The 16,966-nt window shown below is 42.1% G+C and overlaps 1 protein-coding gene across 1 annotated transcript in view; it reads right to left on the bottom strand.

Annotated features, from left to right (window-relative positions):
• LOC132581016 (E3 ubiquitin-protein ligase RNF213-like) overlaps positions 1-16,966 on the bottom strand; it is a 199,079-nt gene that overhangs the window by 72,536 nt on the left and 109,577 nt on the right. The window contains exons 24-32 of the mRNA XM_060252036.1: positions 12,597-12,790; positions 11,685-11,837; positions 7,617-11,213; positions 6,186-6,322; positions 5,800-5,895; positions 5,343-5,461; positions 1,204-1,338; positions 940-1,022; positions 70-217 (exon numbers count right to left, since the gene is read on the bottom strand). Coding sequence (XP_060108019.1) covers positions 70-217; positions 940-1,022; positions 1,204-1,338; positions 5,343-5,461; positions 5,800-5,895; positions 6,186-6,322; positions 7,617-11,213; positions 11,685-11,837; positions 12,597-12,790 — 4,662 coding nt within the window. The remainder of the gene's footprint in view (positions 1-69; positions 218-939; positions 1,023-1,203; positions 1,339-5,342; positions 5,462-5,799; positions 5,896-6,185; positions 6,323-7,616; positions 11,214-11,684; positions 11,838-12,596; positions 12,791-16,966) is intronic.

Raw genomic sequence — 16,966 nt, 5'->3', positions numbered from 1 at the left:
TGCATTCTGGAAAGTTTGCAAGAACACTTCCCATTTTATGGGGAATCAAGTGCTTCTAGTAATTCATACCTTTTAAATAATCTGCCTCACATAGGAGACTAAGGAGGATTTCAATTCTCCTAGTGCTGCGGTTACAACCCTCGTTTTGGTCCCTCAGCATTCCCACAGCACTCTGCACACAGGTTCTCAGAAGGATGGTGGTGTCTAAGACACGGGTCTTTCCCAGACACAGAAAAGAGGGGGGGGAAAACACCCTGTTAGTATCCTGAAATTGTTCATCTTAAAACCAAATTCATTATTCCTTCTTCATTGAGTACTTTATTTATTCAAAACATTTTATTAAATGTAATAAAGCCCACTTCTGCCTGCCGCGGCTCCCTAGTCCGGCACCAGTGGAGGTAGCAGCAAAGGTAGTAATAGTGGAACACTCCCCTTGCAGCACTGGCAGTTAGCCCAAGTATCTGCTCTGAGAAGAACACTCGCAAAGCTAGAGAAAGAACTGGTACAGCAAAGCTCCGTGAAGTGGAACAGCTGTACACTGCTGCTGGATATGGGAAGACTGGCAGCAGTTGTGAGTCTTTGCTACAAAGCTAGAAAATTAAGAAAGAAAGTTGCAAGGACTCTTTCACTCCTGCACCAGTATTCCTAAACTGTTAAAGTGTGGAAGATTTCACTGGGGGAAAGTGGGATATGCAGATATCTCTCTTGTGAATATATAGCTCCCATAACATAGAGATGATTTTTTTCTCTATATAAGACACAGGTCAAGAATAATCATGACCTATAAATTAATTCCCAGAGTTGGAAACAACTGGTGCTTGCACAGGGGGCTACCTTCACCTTTATAAATTAATTTGTGATTTGTTACTAGCATTTGTAACAAATCCACAATATTTCCCCCAATATAATTAAAATAACACATACTGGTTCTGAACTTACAGGCTTTCTTTCTTGTTCAAGTGCTGTTGCTCCTTCTACCTCCATCTCCTCTTCTTTTTCTTCTACTCTCTCTGGGGATACAACTGCAATACAGAACGTTTCAGAGGAATGAGATTTGCCTACTGGTAAGCTTGGAGAGTCTGGGCATTTTTAGACTGCCAGAAAAAGCGTGTTCAAGACACATTTATGCATGCAAACACATATACCTCCCCCTCCGCACACACATACCCCTTCAGATGCCTACTAAATGACTAAAACTCTTACATCCAAGATTTCCTGCAGGCTCTTTCATGTGCTCCAGAAACAGCTCGCTGATGGTGACATCCCTCAAGGCAGTTACATCAGAGACCATATCCTGGGATCTCCTCAGATCATCAATGTGAACAGACTGCCACAGCCCTAGTGAACAACATTTCAGGATTATAGTTTGCACTACAGTGAAGCCTTCTTAGAAATGGACAAGTAGGAACCTTAAAGGACTTGTGGGAGGCATTTCATTTTCCCTTCCCCCACTATTTTTTCTTTTCCTGAAAGCCTCCATAGCCTCTCTGCTTTTCCTGCTTCCTTCTTTCCTGTGGGTTTGCCAAACTGTGAGATCTTTTGGAATTACAATGATCTTCCAATTATAGAGATCAGTTCCCCTTTGGGTTGCCTGCTCCGAGATGGGAAATTCCTGGTGATTTGGGGGTGAAGCCTTGGGAGGGTGAGGTTTGGGGAGGGAAGCAACCTCAGCAGGATATAATGCCATATAATCTAAAACACTGGCATCCTTTATCAGAAGTACCAGGGTGTAGGCAGCCTCCATCTATTGGGGCTTAGGCAGACTAAGAACCCTGGAGATATGTTGGTCCAATCTGATTCAACTACTGAAGGAGTAGAAACAGTAATAAGTTAGGGACAACAACCTTGTGCAGGATGTAGTATATGCCATATGGCTATAGAAACAGTAGTGCTTGTTTCACCTGGAACTAACTACTATCCTTTTACATTTTTACAATAATTGTAACTCTTGCTGTGTGGTTTACATTCTGATATGTGGTGATTGTAAAAAGATGTATGTTGGCAGTACAATATGCCTAACAAAGATTTGGGTGCTGGGACATTCAGGAGTGCACAATAAAATTCCTGAAGTGCTTCTCATCTCACACATACAGAGACTCAACTTTACATTGAGAGTGTGGCAGGAGGCCAGGATAAATGAATTGATAATCTATAATCAATGCATGAAGCAGAAACGCAGGCTTTGGTAAGGCAAACACAGATGGCTTTTTAGCATTTAATGAATAGCTTGGGCTTTAGCAGGAAAGAGGAACTAAACCTAGCAAGAGGAACTAAACAGATTACTTGCATTATATCTAACCACATATCTAACCACCGTTGTTTACTGCAAAGGGAGCAGGCCCATGCTGTCCACGAGGCAGGCGCATGGAAAGTCCCTGCTTTTGGTTATCGGAAGGCCTTATATGGCTTGAGCTAATGTTCTGCAGTTACTGTCAAAGTGTGTTTTCTGTACCGTCTGATACTTCCCTACTGTCATACCAACGCTTCTATGTAAAAACCCCTTTGGGAGGATACCTGAATGAGGAATGAATAAACTGTCATAGCTAAGTACAGTAAATAAAAACGAGAAGTTCCTTTGTTTGAACTGATGATAAGGGCTATGAACCATACCAGGAAGTAAGGACATATCATATGACATATGGGAGGGCAATGGAAGTAGAAATGAAGAAGTATCCCACTGTACTAAGGGGGGGTATCAGTACTGTCAGAATGATATAAAAGCTGCGAGTTTCTGGTGCTTGGGGCTCAGACTTCCACTTTTGTGGCGGATGCCAAGGAGGTCTGGCCCGTATGTATCTGGCCCATACTTACATATATTAATAAAGAAAGCTGTTTTCCTGACTTCGCCTCCGTGATTGATCCTACTGAAATTGGTAACGTATAAATAGGGTTTTCCCGCTACAAGAGTATGAGGCATATTGTTATTTATAAGCACAGGAACCATCCAGGAATATCTGCCGTGTGTAACTCTTCCACGTGAGGAGTCCTTCTGGACATGCAGGTTGGACACCTTGGCCCCCAAGGATCTTAATAACTGCATAGACTTACTTTTTATGAATAATTTGTCCTCATACTTTGTATTGAATTTTAAATAGCAGCATATCACTGTGTATTACTGGTTTTGTCTCTAATTGCAACAACAGGAGTGATTAATAAGAGAGTTTGCCATTTAATGTTCCGGTGTGGTAACTAGGATTCAGAGCTTTTTTCTCCATAGAAGAAGATCTGTGCTTGGTATGGTATGTGAATGTATTTAAATGGTGAGTGTTCATGCTATGAAAACTTGTAAGCATTTGGGTTGTGGGAAACTTGGAAATACTGTTGGAATATTATGTGTTGCTATATTGTGTATGTACGTTTGGAACTTGTAAAATTGTAGAAAACTATCCACCCCTCCATGAGGAAGGTTGACTGAAATGTGCTGACCAGCTAGTGAGTGACATCTGGGGCATCCTATACAAGATTTCAGAATTGACACCATTTATGTCATGGGTGCTGGGGACCCTGCAGAGGAAGTTGAGCCTGCAGAAGAAACGGTGCCCCTGCCACCTGCACCAGTGCCCCTGCCTCCTGCTGGAGAAGATCCCAGCCCCCCTGCCTCGCCCTCTCGGGTGGCACGTGTGCGTGACCGCCTCCGTCAGGACCTCAGGGATTGGAGGAGGGCGGCACGCTCACAAGCAAGACGCTCCCTGAGCCCTGAGTTTTGAGAGGATTCTGGCCCTTCTAAGAGCAAGGAGGCTTGAGTTGTAACAGGAGCCTGGCTGCCTCTCTGAGCCAGCAATTAGCCCAAATGGGCAACAGCCAGCAGAGGGCTATATAGCTGTAGGCTTTGGGAGGAGGCTTTGTGGAAGCAACTAGTCATCTCCCTGACGTTCTAGCATCCACTCTGGCTTGACTTTGGTTTCTGGACTCCCTGACTTTGGCTCGTGACTTCTGGACTCCCTGACCTCGGCTTCTGGACCTCGGACCTGCGATACTTGTACAGTGATTTGGATTTGGTGCCTCGGACCCTCCTGCCTACAGGCTACAGACCTCAGACTGCCCCTGGACTTTGCCTGACCCGGCCCCAGCCGTGACAATTTATTAGAAACAGAGGAAACATCGTATAAGCACTTTATTGAACTGGGTGAGTTTATTAGCGTATAAACATACAGGAAATACTTGGATTGATTGCCACTTGAATGAATTTTCAATGAACCTGGTGATTTTAAAAGTTTTTGAAAAATATTTTGAAATAGCGAAATTTGGATCTTTTCAACTGTGGTCTGTAATTGTGTATTTGCTAATCATTCTGTGGTTCTCCCCATTGTTTGTCTCACCAAGGGGTTGGCAGCCCTAGGTACTCTAGATGAAATGACTCCTTAGGAGGATGGAGTCTATGGCATTATACTCCTCTAAGGTCCCTCCTCTCCTGCAACCTCCCCAGGCTCTCAGTCTTTATGAATTTCCTACCCTCAAGTTGGCAACACTATCTCAGTGCCACCCAAGGGCAAATCTACGTTCATCTGCCCCTCTGTCTTAAACTGTCATTTCCTCACACTGTCTTTGGCTTCCCCACCAAGCCATAAACTGAGTAATGGGGTTTTTTTTCATACTGAACTTCTTATTTTGAAGTACAGATGCATGTAATTCAGACTTTCATTTTCTCTAGTCTTGTTATTAAATGGCTCCAGAAAGAAAGCCAATGATAAAACCTCTCTTTGATTACTGGCTCAGTACTTCTGGCTTTGGAAGAGACTGATTAGACTTTTTTTTTTTTAAAACCCTTTCAACAGATTGGATTTAAACAAGTACCATTCAGCTTTGAATTCAGCATTTCTGGAGAAAATACCAGAACAAGTGGCGGCTGAAACACTCCAGGTGCTCATGGGTAAAAGTGATACTCTGGACTTCATTCAGTGTGGATTCTGACCTGGCCATGGTACAGATACCACCCTGGACACCCTGGCAGATATTCTATATTAGTCTATTGAAGGAGGTAGTACGCCCCTGATGTTTCTCCTGAACTTTACAGTGACACTGGGTAACACTGACCATTATATCCTTCTGAATCACCTAGCAGGAACATGCCAGGGCAGGACAATAATCTTTTCTAGAGGGCTTCAATTTTTTCTAGAGGCAAGAGTTCAGAAGGTGTCGTATAAATACAATGAATGTTCATACTTGGATGACATTCTTTATTGCTATACCGAACATTAGCAATATGAAACGTTTATGAAACAAATACATTTTCTATGGTGGATGGTACAGATGGAGCAGCATGGTGGTTTATAATGGCATTGATGTCAGTCTAGCAGGAAAATGAAACGCTATTCTACAGCCCTCTCTACAGGTAGTCCTACCTCCATGAAATCCCACATAGGAGCTTCCTCCTTCAACTCGTGGCAGCTTAGTGATGAAGCACACAAAAACAGAGGCCTGATTCAAATCAGTTTTGTTGATTTCATTGACAGCTGAGTATCTGTAAGGCAAGGGAAAGGGTTGCAGTATTACAGAAGATCTTCCTCCCCTACTTATTATGAGTAGCTTCCATTCCATCAACTTTCCCCTTTCATTATTTTAAGAACAATAAGGCTCATCTCTCCACAGCCCAAAACTCATAGAATTAGTAAAATTAGTGGATTCCTGTAGCTATGAACCAAGCTTGCACCCCTCCCCACTTTTGCCCAGAATATGTGCTGGACCCCTATAAACATGATCTGAAGTACTGGTCACTTCAGGTACGCCCCACAGGCTCAATAATGCTTGAATTATGGGTCTAGAGAGCACACCACACATGCCACCTAGCATGAAACATACTTAGCTGAGGCGACAAGTTGGGCACTAAGAGATCCATTTTCAAAGTCAGTCTGAATAATCAATATTTTATTTCCAGGTGTCGCATCAAGGAAATTCCTGGAAGAAAAACCAGTACATGAGACAAAATAAGGTTAGACTGTGTTTTTGGCAGGGTGGCGGACTGCTAAACATGCATGCACAGGAGAGTACAAGGGCCAAACATACATCCAAAATCTATGCAAGATGTTCAGCACAGCCCTGCCTGCAGCATGAGGCAGAAAGAGCAACCCTCAGAAGGACCCCCCCCCCAGTGGTAAACAGCACAGCAACCCCATCCTTCCTTTCCACCCCTTCTTTCTACCCTGCTGGCCCTATAAAACTTGGGACAGTGAAAGGCAGAAGCTCACCGAATTTCTTTCAAAAAGGAATGTTCTGTGTCAAACTGCTGTAAGGACAAAACTCTGATGCTCTCAATATCATAATGTAGTTCTGCCTTCAAAGTTTCCATGTCTGCTGTTGTCAGGAGCCTGGAGAAAGTAGTGATCTAAAATGGTAAAGAAGAATGCAAGTTTGTTTACCAAACATGATTAAAAGATTTTAAGTATCTTCCTGAAAAGGGAAGTTGTTGCCCAAATCTTGAAAGTCTGACTTGGACACTGGAAGGGAGTTCCACAGGCCCTGAAACAGCAGGCCTCCCACCCCACCCTTGAAGCCATGCCATTGTTAAAACCAATGGGAGTCATGCAGATGTATACCAGGGATCCTCAACCTTCTTGAGCCTGTGGGCATCTTTGGAATTCTGTCACTGGTGGGAACAACCACATAATGGTCATTGTGGGAGACAGAGCTCACACACACAAAAAACCCAAGTGCTGAAGACAGAAGGAGTAAGTTTCAAAGATACACTGGGAAAAAGGAGTGAGATGGTGAATAAAGCCAACACTGTAGTGGAAGCTGCCACTGAAAGAATACTATTTTAATCCCACAATCACACATCCAATGGCCAATCAGAAGGCCTGCTACACAGAAACCCCACCTGGCTCCACATACTTTCTAAAAATACTTGTTGGGCAACAGGAAAGATGTTAGTGACACCCATGGGCACCACTGGGGACCTCTGCTGTATACTCTTTGATTAAAAATATTTTCCCTACCGCACACACTGGTTGCATGCAGGCTCTTGGACATGCCTAAGATACCACATTGGATGCTCACTCTGGTTACTAGAAAAGCTCTGAGTAATGCTTCCAGTCATCACCGGGCCAAGCTGCTGACACATCCTACAGTCTGGATGGGATTCAATTTCCTATTTGCTCAAGTGAACTCCCCAGTCTTAAGACAATACAAACTTAGTGAAAGCATCCCACCTGGCTGCGATCGTCAAGTGCCATTCAGTCCTGCCCGGTTTGTTAATATCCATAGGTAGATCAGGCAAAAAGAAGGTTTTGAAACTAGAATTGGACAACACAGTGTCAGGATTTCCTTGGGGGAGGGAGGAAGACGCCTGTATACTGTTCCTAGATGATGGAAGTTTACATTATCTATTGCCACCATGTGTTGTTTCCCTCCCTCCCTTCATTTGCATGTTCCTTATGTGGCTCCCGAGGAGTTCATTTGAGCAAATAGGAGATTGAATCCTATCCAGACCATAGGATGTGTCAGCAGCTAGGCCTGTGATGGTTGGAAGCATTACTCAGAGCTCTTCTAGTAACCAGGGTGAGCATCCACTTCTTTAAAGCTATGAGATGTTCCCATGCTTACAGTCTCAGGGGTAAGCCTAATGCCATCTCATAAGACCTCTGAATCTTTAAAAAGGAAACAATTTTTTAGCAACTCACCTCAGTGAAGACTGTGACACCCCTGGACTCTGTGCAAATGCAAGCATGGAGGAAATCTGCTAGAGAAATGTGCTGCTGTTGCTGAAAGTAGGCTCTAGACAAAATATCAGCCTGAAAGGGCCCCAGTTGTGAATTACCAAGCCGAACAACAGAATCTGGGGTTGCACAATTCAAGAGGACTAGTATGGCCTGGTTTTGTATTTCTAGCATCAGTTCCCCAGGAGGACAATCCTTTTTCAATTTCTCTGTCACTTGCACAACAACCGAGGCACAGGTATCAGGATGATAACCAACAAAGGCATCAGAAGGACTGTATTTTTGTTGGCCCATAAAATGTTTTTCTGTATCCACTGCTATGAAGTTGTTCACCCATTTCTTCAGTTCTTCCACAATGTCCCTTTGCAATTTGTTCAACACAGTATTGATATCGAGGTAGTGTTTTTCAAGTCTATTGATTAATGGAATGGGAAACTGTTTATACACCACTTCCTTCTCTTCAATTACAATCAAACGGAACTTTGGATGCACTCTGCACTTCACTCGATGGGTTCCCAAACCCAGGTCAACATATTTTTGACCAGCAAGCTGCACGTAATACTGGTTGAGGGCATCATAGAGACTTTCATAGAGATTCTGCAGATTAAGAAGGACCACCATCTGTCCTGTCTCCATGCAGATCTTCACTCGGTTAATGTTTCTGCAGATCTGAGTATATTCCTGGTCTTTTGGAAAGCTGGAACCAAATATAATTTCTGGCTGTGGTTCACCATTGAAAAAAGCTTGCTGGAGAATCTGCAGTGCTGCATAATTCTGTGTTAACACTAGCAGGTATCGGCATTCACCATCCTGAAAATCATTGTGAATGTTTTGTTTGACTAGATCAATTGTGTTGATGTCCTCAGAAATGACATCCCCTTTCTCTGGGATCTTAGACAAAAAAATGTCCAAGGCCTTAACATCTTCTTTGCCGCTGAAGTTACGGAGAACAGCCTCTGCTATGTCATGGGCAGATGGGTCTCTCTTAGATGTTTTTGTCAAAGCAAAAATCATTTTTATGAGGCTGTAATAGTCACGCAACCCAAAAAACTCCTTACTTTGGATCTTGCAAATTTCTTCATATGCATTTGCAAAGATCGGGAAATAACGTTCAATTTTATGCAGAATGACACGTTCCGAAGAGCAAATGCCCTGTGCGCTTTTTATAAGCTCCTTTTTGTTTGGGTCTCCACGGGACACAAAGATACCCCGATTCATCTTGGCAGGATCCAGAGCCCAGTTAGATATCCCAATAAAGCCAACTTTTTTATGAGGGTGTGGATCATCATCAACACATCCATCTTCCAAGAGAGGGTGAAGGGTCTTCAGAGGCATTTTTGGAGAGTCTTCAGCCAAGCCAATTTCATCTAAGACTACCACAGAGACATACTCCTGCAGGTTCTTCCCTTCTTGGAAGCGAGCGCAATGCTTGAAAGTATTTATGATGCCCTCAGGAGTAGAGTGTGGGCTGCACTGAAAGGACACCAAATGGATCTGTTTCAGTTCCTTATACAACTCAGAATATGATGCCTGACCTTGCATGGCATCAGCCACAATAGTTTTGGCAAGAGATTTGGAACTGCCAGGTTTCCCAATAAGAAACAAAGGGATTTTAAGCTCTATGCAGATTACCATCATGAACACATTTTCCTTCAGTGCCAAGTTCTTTGCTATTGTTTCCCTCAGAGGTACACCATTCAAGAACAAGTCCTGAATTAAGTTGATTTCTTCAAGAATTTCCTTTTCATTGTCATATGGCTCTGGAAGGACTTTGCTGATGACTCTTCGGTATTTCTCCTTCTTTTCCAGGGAGGCATGGTAACAGACACCGACTGAAAGTACCAAAGACCAAATAACTGCGTTTCTCTTCATGTATTTTTTATCTGTTTTCTTATCTGCGAGATACTTAGCCAAGTGTTTGATTAGGAGATCACTGTGATTATGAAACCACTTGAAGACTTCCACACATCGTTCCACATCTCTGAGGCTGATAAAACTACATTCATCGCTCTGCTTTCTCATATAAATCTGAGAGTTATAAAGCACTTCTGTTATTGTCTTGATGTCAGCTGTAGACATTTGTATTGAGTGAGTAAGTCTCTGTACAATCTGCTGTATATATAATTTTTCAGTAACATTGTTCAGTTGCCCAAAATCCCACACAAGAGGTATCATGCTGGGAGGCAGCGCATGGACACGGTATACAAGCTGCCTAAGAGGAACGGAACCAAGCTTTTCCTGAGTGTCCTCAGCTTTAACATGATAGCCTAAGCCAGCTGATTCCAGGCGCTCAATCATTTTTTCAGTGTGCTTACGATAAGGATTGCATGCAGCTATGATCTGCAAGCCCGAGCTGTGGGTCAAAGGTTGTCCCTCTACTGTGTGATCACATAGGATTTCCTTTATACTGTTGACAGCTGCAGTTGTGTTGGCTTCATCAAAAAATAAGATTGTGTCAAATAGGCAAAGCTGCTTATTTTTAATAGCAAGTTGTTCAGCTTCCCTGACTTTGTTATAGATTGCATCTGCAGTAGTCCCTCCATGGACTTTGATGAGAGCCATGTTCTCGGTATTAGCACCGCACCTACGCAATTCACACAAAAATTTTATAAGCCTGGTTTTTCCACAGCCAGTTTCTCCCATGATGACAACAGGAATCCCACATCTGAATCGCATCTCAATAGCCAGGATCTTTAGAATATTGTCTGTTGTAAGCTCATAAGTTTCATCAGGGTCAATTGGCCATTCAATTCCTAAAACCATGCAGAGTTTTGCAATTTTCTCACTTCTGGGCAGTTCATCAAAATTAACATTGAAGGGAACTCTCTGAAGGACCAATCCTTGGTACAGCTGAGCAGACATAACATTCCTTTTGATGACAGTGCCATTCAAGGGATTAATGGCATCAATCCCACCATTAGCATTGGCCTGAAGATGAAACCCAAGGAATGTCATGGATATACCGTCATGATTGAAGAAAATGTAAGGGTGAGGCTCAGACTCCCACTTTTTCCGAATGCGGAACGGAACAAGATCTTCTTCAGTGACCCCTTCCATGTCAAAGAACTGTCTTCCAGGGCTTTCGTCAGAAATATTAAGTGAAGGTGTTGCAAAATCCCTGGCCATCAAAATCATGAAGGTGACCACAAAATTTTTGAAGCCTTGCAAAGTGTCTTGCACAAAACAAGGGTTACAAAATACAGATGCTTCACAATTTTTAAGCTGAACATTTAGAAACCAAGCAAAGTTTCTCAGTTCTGACCATGAAGGATCAATTACTCCACAATGTATCAGCAGCAACTGTAGACATTGTACGGCAGTGCCTTCAACACTGCCAGGTTCATACTGAAACATATCAAGATTATCGCCTCTATTAGATCTTATTAAGTACTGAAATGGTCTCTGAAAGGCCTCGCTACTGAAAATTTTGTCATCCATTCCTGGGTCTGAGCAGCCATAGGATGAATTTCTCTTAGTATCCATGTCTAGTACTTCTTTGGGAGGCCTGCACATTATTTTGGGGAACACATCAAGCAGGTTGTATTTTAATCCAGGAGGCATCTATAAAAAAAAAGAACAAGAGGTTATAAAATCAAGGACACTGCATCACTTTCCCACAAGATTCTAACTCTGACCTGCTGGCAGGGCTGACAATTCAATACAACCTCCTTACAGTGAGTGACAACTCTATTAAGTTGCATTTCAACATTTCAAAAGATTTCTGTATTTTCTTAAAATGATCAACTAAAGAGTACCTAATCAGTTCATGGCTCTTGAAATCAGATTAAATTGACTGAGTACTTGCTCCATCAAATACAGTTAGTAGCTATTTATAAATATGTTTGTTCATTCTAAGCCTAAAACATCCTCCTGTTTGAGACAACCAGTTATCAATTACTACTGCAAGCATTTATAAATGTATTGGTATTTTTCTAGGCAGTAAATTAATACAGCCATCTTTGCACATTGTATGCATTTAATACAAACAGATACCTTTAAGTACTTAATACTTATACAGTCCCATTGACTTACAGCTCTTGTTTGCTTTTCTGGTGACAGAGATGTTTCAAGAATTTCTATAACATACAAATGGCATTGCTTCCGCAGCCAGAGTTTCCCATCTGTATCTCCCAGATAATGTAAAACTAAAAGCTTGAACAGAAATTCTTGAATTCCAGATTGGACCTAGAAAAAGAGAACAACTTAATGGGAAGTATTCATTTAATCAGTCTCTCTCATTCTTACTTGTATACTTACGAAACAGTTTATTGTGGGCGCAGAGGTGATAAGGGAGCAAGGCTGAGCAAGGAAGCACCCAAAGACATTGGTTTGGGAAAATTATGGCCACAGCTTTTATTGAATACATCTGGACGAGAACTGGCACAGGGTGAGGACAGATCCAGCATCAGGCAACCTGCTTGTGGTCCAATAGCTCCACGCCCCAGCCTACCTGCTGGGGGGATGAAACCATGGAGTGGCAAGCCCTGGGATCCATGCGGGAGCCAGCTGCTGCATGGCTCCCTTGCCACCTGGTGATGGGAGCCAGCTGGCAGCCCTAGAGCTGGGCATGGAACTGAATGGCTCTACCACCAAGAACCTTCAAGAGAATCACAACAAGCAAACATGTCCTGATTCACAACCTGTCACAACCGAAATACAAAGGGAGGAGGACAGAAAGCCAGCAAAACTGGGATCAAGTTGGCCACAAAAGTGCATTTTAAAAGAAGAGGGGCAGCCGGAGACCCGCTCCTCTGGGCTGGCTCAGGAAGATGCTACTAGCTGGTCCAGGCCATGCAGTCAGTGCAAAGTCAATGGACAGCCCTCCTCAGCTTACCCCAGCCCCAGGCTGCAAAGGTGGGTGAATTATGCCACTGCCTGTGATGAGGCAGGGAGGGATATTTTTGACTATCAGAACGCTTTCTGCCAGATCTGCAGTATACTCACTGAAGAGGTAATATCAAAATGAAATATCATAGGCTGCTTCTGATGCTGATGATTCAGGAACGGGAGGAGAGCCTTCAGCACTTTGCCTTCATCAACATGGGAGTCTATCAGTCGAATAGTTTTTAATGGCACTTTATCATCATGAAGTTTTACCTTCAGTTTCTCATGAAGTCTCTTTATATAGAGAGATTTTCCTGTTATTAATAACAACAGCATATTCATTAACAGGCAGAAGAACAGATATTACATACCACATCAGATAGGTTATAAACTAAGGGCAAAAGGTTCTGGATTCCTGATCAGCAAAAACAACAGATGAGATACAGTTTAGTCTACATTGAAAGGTATTTCCACATCAGTTATTTCCCATGGAGTTATTCCAGGATGCGCCAGTCACTGCTGTTACCAGTTGCACCAGTTCCATGGAACTGTCAATGGTTAAATCTCCATTCTGGATTCTGCAGTGGAAGACTCAGCACCTCCCGCAGCATTCCTTACAGCAGTATAGGATTATCATTGAGAGCTGGTATATCAGCAGTGAACAGATTTACTTATAACACATCTGAACCTCAATACTTCCTTGCTGAGTTTTGCATTCCTTGCTGAGTATAGCATTTGCATACACACACACACACACAGTATACAAGGAATACCACAGAAACTAAAAAACAACAAAAATAAGTAAAATACTAAAGAGGCATTCTTGTGTACAGAAATTCAGTTCTCTTCCCAGAAATTCTGTGACCACTACTAAAGGATTCTTCTGGGCTACAGAAGCAAACCAATTTCATACAATCTCCATAAGGGTCCCCCTCCCCCTTTTTAGAATTCCTTAATGTTTCTCAAAATAGCATGCAAGTTCCTCAAAACAGAATATAAATTCTTTAACCAATCTCAGTATTACTTCAAACCAGAACAGATAACAAAGTCTGTTGCAGAAAAGCATTAAAAAAACCAGGTTGCTTACTTGTAACTGATGATCTTCGAGTGGTCATCTGTGCAGTCATACACATGGGTTTCCGTCTGGAATCGAACCCAACCTCGGAGAATTTAAAGCTAGCCTAGGCATTATTTTTGGCGCGCATTCCCTCTCGATCTGGGGAGCAGGCATCCACTATGCATGCCTGGAGCGAGGCGGAGGTGCTCCTCCCACCCAGTTTCTTCTAGCCGCTGTGTAGAGAAGTTTGTTGGTAGAAGAAAGAAAAAAACAGCAGCGGGGTAGGCTGGACGGGCGTGTGTGACTGCACAGATGACCACGCGAAGATCATCAGTTACAGGTAAGCAACCTGTTTATCTTCATCGTGGTCTCTGTGCAGTCCCACACATGGGTGACTGGTAAGCTGAAGTGCATGAAGGCGGGTGCTGGTGCTGTAATAGAATAATACATGTTAAACATGCGTAAAAGTAACAAAAGATACAGTACTCATAGGGCATGCATTTGGTATCAGTCAAAGATGGAACGAAGTACAGCCTGTCTGAAGGACACATCACGCCGAGCACCAATGTCTAGGGCAGAGTGCGTGGCGAAAGTAGAAAGAGAAGACCAAACTGCAGTGGCACAGATGTCCTCTATGCTGGACAGGCTTGAGTGCTCAAGGAACACATTATTGGATTTAAAGGAGCTTCCTCAGAGGCCTATATCTGTACCTTCTGAAGAGCTTCTCCAGAAGCCTATACCTGCCCCCCCACTTGTTACAACCGCCGAAATGGAAGTAATGCACCAAATGCAGCTAGAAGTAGGGCCTGGTAAACTGTTAGATGCCCGGCAGAGTAGTAATTTCCTCACTTGGGAGGTTGATTATATTCCGCCCCAATACCAAATTACGCCTGACCCTGTAATTGGGGAGCATTTTATCCATTTCTTAGAGGAGCACGAGATTGGTGAAATCGGCCCTCTCCCTGTTGGCCCAGTTGAGGGTTCTAACCTTGTCTCAACTCATACATATAGGAATAGGTCAATATTAGTAGATGCTAAGGATTTGGATAAAATAGAGAAGTTAGACTGAAAATTCCCATCTCAGAGTGAGCATTTTATAAAGTGTATTTCTTGTCAGGTTGGTTTAATAAAACCCATGACCCCATGTTTTTGCAATACATAAGGGGGCATGATATAATTTTTATAAAAGAGTCCTGGCTAACATCTAAATTGATGCTAAATAGGTTTATTTCCTATTCACTTAATGCTCTCTCTACCTCGGCTAAAGGTCGACCTAGTGGGGGTTTGGTTTGTTTGGTTTCAACTGCTTTGATTTGTGAGGTGATATCGCTACCTTCGTTGACCTCCATAGCCATGACTTGCCTTTTCAAATTTAAGGAACGGACTATTTTGGCAGTCAATGTTTATATTCCACCCTATTCATTTCCTTATTATGATAAGAATTGTTGGACTGACTTGGAAAATTATATATGCGATCTTGAAGCCAATTATCCTAATGCACAACTGATTTTACTAGGTGATTTTAATGCTCAAATAGGTATGGGGTCTAATGGTGAATTTTATAATGGTAGGAGGCACTTGAAAGACTCTGTTGTAAACAGACATGGCCTGATGCTCAATCGTTTGATTGATAAGCTGGGCCTTCTGGTTGCAAATGGCAACCTTGAGGGCGACAAATATGGTGAATTTACTTATTTTAGCCATAACGGGGCCAGCGTGATTGATTATTTATTAATTTCTCCATCTCTCTGTTGTAACCTAGTATATTTTGAAGTTGGGTCGCTCCCAGCGAGCGACCACGACCTCTTATATTTTTGATTTTGGCTTGGGATCCAGTATATGCCCCTGTGGATATGTCTCCTGATATTGAGATTACGACAAATATACGCTTGAGATGGTCAGATGCACTCCAAAATGAATTACATCAAGTGCTTTATAGTGATCCACTCCTGGAAACCAAAAGAAAAATCTTAGATTCAGAAGATTGTGAGACTATCTTGTTACTTTATGAAGAATTAACTGAGTCCTTAAAACCCTTCTTAGTTAAGACAGGCAAACCATCAGTTGGTAGGCAATATGTTAGCAATGGATGGTTTGATAGAGAATGCCCTGATATGAAAAAACAGTTTAGGCATGCTGTCAGAACCCATAAGCAAAAGGAGGTAACCTTTTTTCCAAAATCTTTTTTTGAGCTTCGTAGTAGCTACAAATCTTTAATTAAGGGAAAAAAATTGAAATCAATAAGAGAATCTTGGCAAGAACTTGCCTTGGCTTTAAATCAGAGAGATACGTCAAAGTTTTGGAGACTTCTAGCATCTATAGAAGGGAGGGTTCAATGTGAGTCAGATTCTTACATCTCCAAACGCCAGTGGGAGCACTATTTTTTTTAATTTATTCAATTACCAACCCGATGAGAATATAGTAATAAATTATGTATCCTCCTCCCTGACAATTAGTTTGCCCGAGGGGCCGCCTGTAACTGTGAGCGAAATAAAATTTCTTATTTCTTCTATGAGGAGTAATAAAGCTCCAGGTGAAAACTTCATCCCACCAGACATGTTTAAGGCCTTTCAATCTTGGTGGGTGCCTATATTAGCCACTCTTTTTACTGTTATTGTTTTTTAACAATTTATTAATAACATATAGTTACAAAACTTAATTGTATCTTTTCTATGCTAACCCATATGATATTTTAACCCCCCCTCCCTCCAATATTTGACTTCCCCGAAGTTATAAATTTAAATTCAATACTAAAGGTACCGCTAACTAATCAAAGTTCAATATTTTTCTTTTCTCACTACTACTAAAAATTGTCCAATGTCTTTTTACATTCCACTCTTTCTCCATATATCCTTTAAATTTCTTCCACTCCTTTTTGAATATATCTAAATCATAGTCTCTTAAAGTTCTAGTTAATTTGTCCATCTCACTCCACGATAAAACTTTCACAATTCAATCCCATTTTTCTGGTATTTTTCCTTGTTTCCACAGCTGCGCATACAATGTCCTAGCAGCTGAGAGCAAGTACCAAATTAAAGTCCTGTCTTCCTTTGGAACTCTTTTTACTGTTATTGACAGGATGGGAAAATTCCCTAGAGAATGGTCTTCTTCCATTGTGGTTCCAATTTACAAGAAGGATGACCGCTCCAACCCCTCAAATTATAGGCCAATAAGTTTGTGCTAGATGTTGCTGGTAAATTGTATGTTAGACATCTTTTATCTAAATTGAAATCATGGGTCTTTGAGAAGGAACTGTTAGCACCACACCAAGCAGGTTTTAGACAGGGGCACTCTACTCTAGATCACTGCCTATTACTTCATCATCTGGTCAATAAATATACAACGCGTCCTATTTCTGGCATTTGTTGACCTAAAAGCAGTGTTTGATTCAATCTCGAGACCCCATTTATGGGCAAAGTTAAATAAACTGCAC

Source organism: Heteronotia binoei, chromosome 13 (assembly GCF_032191835.1).
Source record: "Heteronotia binoei isolate CCM8104 ecotype False Entrance Well chromosome 13, APGP_CSIRO_Hbin_v1, whole genome shotgun sequence".
NCBI classification, from domain to species: domain Eukaryota; kingdom Metazoa; phylum Chordata; class Lepidosauria; order Squamata; family Gekkonidae; genus Heteronotia; species Heteronotia binoei.
The sequence above is the reverse complement of the archived record's forward strand: the minus strand, read 5'-3'. Positions and strand labels throughout refer to the sequence as shown.